Source organism: Acyrthosiphon pisum, chromosome A1, assembly GCF_005508785.2.
Source record: "Acyrthosiphon pisum isolate AL4f chromosome A1, pea_aphid_22Mar2018_4r6ur, whole genome shotgun sequence".
Taxonomy (NCBI): Eukaryota; Metazoa; Arthropoda; class Insecta; order Hemiptera; family Aphididae; genus Acyrthosiphon; species Acyrthosiphon pisum.
Window position 1 is genome coordinate 23,361,658 of NC_042494.1, and position 5,800 is coordinate 23,367,457.

The 5,800-nt window shown below is 30.3% G+C and overlaps 1 protein-coding gene across 2 annotated transcripts in view; it reads left to right on the forward strand.

Annotated features, from left to right (window-relative positions):
* Positions 1-5,800, forward strand: part of LOC100575066 (peroxidase) — a 14,916-nt gene that overhangs the window by 2,591 nt on the left and 6,525 nt on the right. For both annotated transcript variants that reach the window (XM_029486818.1, XM_016807112.2), the window contains exons 2-4: positions 1,082-1,165; positions 3,180-3,381; positions 5,002-5,187. In XM_029486818.1, coding sequence (XP_029342678.1) covers positions 1,106-1,165; positions 3,180-3,381; positions 5,002-5,187 — 448 coding nt within the window. In that variant the 5' untranslated portion in view covers positions 1,082-1,105. The remainder of the gene's footprint in view (positions 1-1,081; positions 1,166-3,179; positions 3,382-5,001; positions 5,188-5,800) is intronic.

Consider the following 5,800-nt stretch of genomic DNA (forward strand, 5'->3'; position numbering starts at 1 on the left):
AGATATTATTTAATCCAGTAGAGTGCTCCACATATATAATTACGCAATATTATAGCCATAATAAGCGAAAAAAAGATTGTTGCAAATATGCAACAACACGCGTTGTAGGTAACGCCACACCCGCATTTGTTGTCTCTGTCTTACAAACGCGTATCATAGCAAATTTACGCTCAGCAGTTCACGTTTTATGCCGTTAGCTTAACAATTAGAGTGAATCGACCTATATTATGAAACTTGGTGGTAAGAAGATTATCTGTGTTTTGTTGGAAGTTTTTTTACAATTATTCAGTTATTAAATGAGTTATGAGCATTTTTAATTTACATTTCTTATACACGCATAACTCACTTAAAAACTGAATTATTGTAAAAAAATCCTTAGTCGGATTGCCTATCAGGGAGACTGAGTTGCACCCAATAGGAATTGAACAATCATATTTTTTTAAAAGTTGTAATTTTTTACGGGCAATGAAGTGTGTGGGATCTTCTGTATAACTACTATGATAAATTTACGTAAAATTAAAAAAAAAAAGCTATTTCTCAGTAATATTCACAAAGAACGTTATTACTTATTTCTAGTCACATAACAATGACTTACAAATAAAAGTAGGTATCAATAACAAATGAGTGGTATACAAATTACAAACAAAAATGTTCCGCCAAAATCCGTGAAAAAATGTATTTAAGTTTAAAAAAATATGACTCTAAAAGTTGTGATATAATTTATGTTGAAATAGTCTGCTAAATTATTGAACTTAGCTTAGCGACTTAAATTAAAAATTTAAAAATATTATAGTATATTGAGGAGATACTTGGTACATACTACATAACTGACTACTATCATTGAAATAGGTATTGTATTACTGATAAAGTATTTTAGAGTCGTCAAGCTAAGTTCAATTATTCAGTAGACTATTTTAACATAAATTATATCTATAGTTCAAAGATTTACCTATAAAATTATGTCATTACTTTTAGAGCCGTTTTTTTAGACTTAGCGTTTTTTTACACGGAGTTCGGAGGAGTTTTTTGTTAGGTTTTATAATAGCTAACATTTATTATCATAAAGTATTATTTTTTACAGTATGTGTGGAGAAATTTTTGTTCAATGAATAATTCACTTATTTTAGTAATTTTGGTTGCATTATTCTGGTGTTCAAGCATTCAGGTTAGTTTTACATTTTATTTAGTACATTTAAAACCAATTATTAGGTACTCTATAAATATTAGAAACTGATCGAACTGCGAAGCAATGAATGTATGTATTGTTTGTACAATAGGTAGTGTGCGTATTTTATTTTTATTTTTGTGTTGGTCATGACTTTTTGACAGAACTTTACGTAATAACTGTGAACAATTAAATAGAATATAATGAAAATACAATTACAGTTTTTGAAAAAAACTATTTTGTTATTTTGATGTACCTAATTTAAAAATTAGGTAAAAAACTTCCAAGTGGGGCCCCTGGAAATAGCGAATGTAGCATTTACCGAGAACCACATGGAACTTTTTAAATAATGCTATATTTGTTGGCCAATTCTACTAACCACTGCCAGATGGTGAAACGGTCCTTTCAGGACCTAATATAGCGATGGCGTCAGTTAATTTTGAAGGCTTAACACCAAATAAAGAAATATTGATGTCTGAGATGTGCAAGAAAGTGGAGTATAATATTCTATGTGTAAAGATCCCATCAACAAAATAGATCCAATGTAAAATGGGTCAAAATCAATTATCTTTATTACATGACGCAAAGGTCTTGGCGTCTTTAAATGGACGCTGGTGTAGGGAAGCCACACAGGGAAGCAATCGCATAGAAATAAATAAAACAATTAAGAAGTCTTTAGAGACATTAACTGAATATTATAACGTAAACTATTTATAGCCAAACCCCTACGAGACACAAGTGTGTGCATACAATCTTAGAAATGAAGATGCGACAAGGAAACTGAACGTTAACTAGCGAGGGGTAAAAATACACTATGTAGATAACCCTAATTACCTAGAAGTGAAATTAGATTTTGCTCTTACATATAAAGTGTATTGTGAAAAAAGTTGATTCAAGAAATAACTTAAATCGAATATTTTTGGAAACAAAATTATTGGAACAAGATGGGGTGCATACTCAATGATACTACGGATGTCTGGTGTAGCCTTCTTCTACTCAGCTGAGGAGTACGCTATCACAGTATGGTTACAGTTGGCACATACTAAACGCGTGGAGGTAGACTTGTACAACACAAATAAGATAATTACTGGGTGCCTGAAATACACACCGTCACCGTTAGTAAAAATTCTAATCTTGAGCGGAATTAGACCTCTAGATATAAGAAGAGAAGTAGCAGCAATGGTCAAAAGGAAAAAACCGACACTCCATGTTTGGTGAAGTGCAATTATCTAGTTGAATAAAATCTAGAAAATCATTCAATAAACCAGCGACCTCAACATAGAACTACCAACAATGATAAGACATAAAAAGTGGCAGGAAAGGCACACTGATAGCAACAAAAGCTCACTATGAGGACATTCGAGTGAGTCCCTCCCAGTTCCCACCAGGTTATGACTTACCCTATACGATCGGAAACTGGAAGGATTAAAGAGAACTTTTATATATAATATTATGTTATATATGAAATATATATAAACATATATGAAAATTGTATGTGCCTATATGCGGCAATGTTTTTTATAGAGTTATACCAAAAACGATTTTGCGCGAAAATCTTAGTTGTCACTCAATTCTTTGTTTGTTTTTCTTAAAGCTTTTGAAAACTATTTGACATTTTTACTTTTTACCCTCCAAAGTACCAACAAAATTCATTTTCCTATCAGAAAAGATGCTGTTGAAGAAAATCGAAGCATTTCTACTGTCCTAAAAGGTGATTACAGTCACAAATAAAAATAATAATAATAATAATAATAAAAAAGAAAAAACACACATTGTAAAATTAATACATTCATCGCTCCGCTCAGAGTATGTTCTGTATAGTGAGTAGTGATATGTGATAGGTAAGTGATAAATATGTTTTTATTTAATTCTTTGATGTAATACCTATGTATCAAGCCGTGTATTTAAAATATATACAAAATAATTCTTGTGCATTGACTAATATGATTATTCGAAAATATTTTTCTATTTATACTGTTTACACTGTCTATATAATTTAATTTTAAATTTTTAGGCAGAAACTTACTCTGAAGTAAATTTAATTAAAAATGTGGTAGTAAGCGACACATATTATAAAAACTGCGCACCATCGGTTACTTGCAATTCCACTTCTAAATATAGAACCACTGATGGTACGTGCAATAATTTAGAACATCCATTATGGGGTTCAACTAATACTCCTTATATAAGACTGGGTCCAGCTTATTACGATGACGGTAAGTGGTCAATATTGTTATCATTTAATATATTTTTACTTAATTGAAAATTAATATTCTGATGATATAATTAACAATTATTAAATGAAAATACCTTATGAATTATAATATATTTATGTATAGGTATTTTATTAATTATCTTACAATGATCTCATATTGATGTACTCTGCTATTATTTATAACGCATGTTGTAACTTATAACTAGTATTGTAGGTACAAATATAATGTTTTAAATATCTATATAAACAAAAGATTTAATTGGTAGAATAGTTATTTACACGAAGATAACAGATACATAATAATTTAATTCTCAAGATAAAGATAAAAATCTGTATTTTTTTTATATCAATTATTTAGATACTTGAAATTTTCATTATACATAGAATATTATTATTTTTTAATAGTTTAATTCATCATCATTCGAATAACCTATTGTTGTAGGTATTACATTTCTGATTGGTACACTGAAATAAATTCCATGTACCTAATTATAGAACCTATGATAAGCATACCTAACTGTTTATGGTTTATGATTGATCAAAATTTAAAAAGTGTGGGACGCGTCTCGCTCAAGACACAGACCAAGATATAATATATATAGATATAGATATCTAAGTCCGTGGCTCAAAATCAACCTTTCATATTAAGTTCGATATTCCCCCACTTGTGGCATTGTGGCAGTGTGTACGGTTGAGGAGAGAATTTAGGCACTAGGGCCGTGTCATCGTTTCACCTGGATACCGTTTCGACCAAAACTATTTTATTTGTTTTAAAATTAAGTTGGAAATGGTTTTTAAATAATATAATATACCTTTCATTATTTCTTACTAAAATTGTTGTTAAGTTTCTTATATTTAATGATTTTTTTTAAATAGTTTTTAGTAGACAATAATAATTTGGAAAATTAAAATTCTTGGGCACCCCACTGATTTATCTAGATAAAACACAACACTAGTTATAAGTTATAACTTATGAATTTGAATAGAGCGGACTATTGACTAGAGTGTTTATTTGATTTTATTATTGCAGGAAGAGTAAGTCAATAAGTGTTCTATTATAATCGTACAATTTTTTTTTATTATTATTAATTAACCCGCGGCTACTTGGCCATTGGGTGGTTTTTTAACTGTGGTGGGAGGGTAGTGTATAGGTTTAAACACATGTGTTTGTTAGTTTGGCAGGTTTTTTAGTGGGCACCCGTAGGTATCTGCCATTCCCGGGTGGGAGATGGTGGCACTTCTCTCCGGATACCGTGACTTGCCCGAAGAAAAATGCCACCTGCGGCCTAGGTTTTGAACCGGTGTCGGTGCACGTCACAACAGTCCACTCAACCACTCCACCCCCTCCCACCCCGTAATATGTTATTAAAAGTATTATAAGCACCTATACAATGATACGATTATACTCTTTAGTCTTTATTTACTTGACAATTTAATTATTACATATACTAATTAGTAGGTATGCATGTTGTAAACAGACTATTATTAAACCTACTACCTGATTTGTTTTTGTATTAATTAGCAAGAAGACAAAGTAATTCTATGCACAAATAAATAATAAATAATATATATAATTATTTCTGTAGTTGATAACATTCATATATTAAAATTACGTTAACAGGTAACTATACTATTCGATTACAACATAAGGATGGTATGGAATTGCCCGGAGCTCGCGAATTGCAGTTGGGATTGTTTTGGCCAAAATCATGTTTATTTGATCCTCCAGACATTAGAAATTATCATGCCAATCAAATTGGCCAGTTTGTTACACATGATATTAGTTTAATGCCTTCCAACGTTGCGGGTAAAACGCTATACAAAATTAAATACTGTTTATTACGAGAATGAAACAAAAAATGTACAGATATTTAAAAACCTTGTTTTAACTTACAATAAGATGAAACTATTTTTCCACATAAACATTTTTCTTATAAATTAATTTATAGCATTAAAGCTTACTTTTTAAACACTCCTCGTATTATTTAGAATGACTAGGTAAGTCAGTGTGTATTATACAACTACTGAAAATCTTAGCTTTTTTTCTTGTACTCTTATAGTAATATTACAAAAAGCATGCATATATTAATAAAAACACTGTTAATAAATAATTATATATTTATTTGCCAACGTAATACTGTGATAGACATTTACCTAATTCTTATTAAATTTGTGTTGATTTGTCAACGGCTTAAAATCAATAACTATTATAAAAGTAAGACAGACCCCAACAAAAACATAACCATGAAAAAATGCCAAGTTCCAAACTCCCTACCAAAAAAGTCGGCCTATCAAAGTAGTGAAATCTACATTGTGGCCAAGTCTGCTATTTTTTAATTCATAACCTCACTGCACTTTTACATTAAAGAGCAACATTCCTCTTTTATTTATAAGGCACAAACTAGACTTGGCCGCAATGT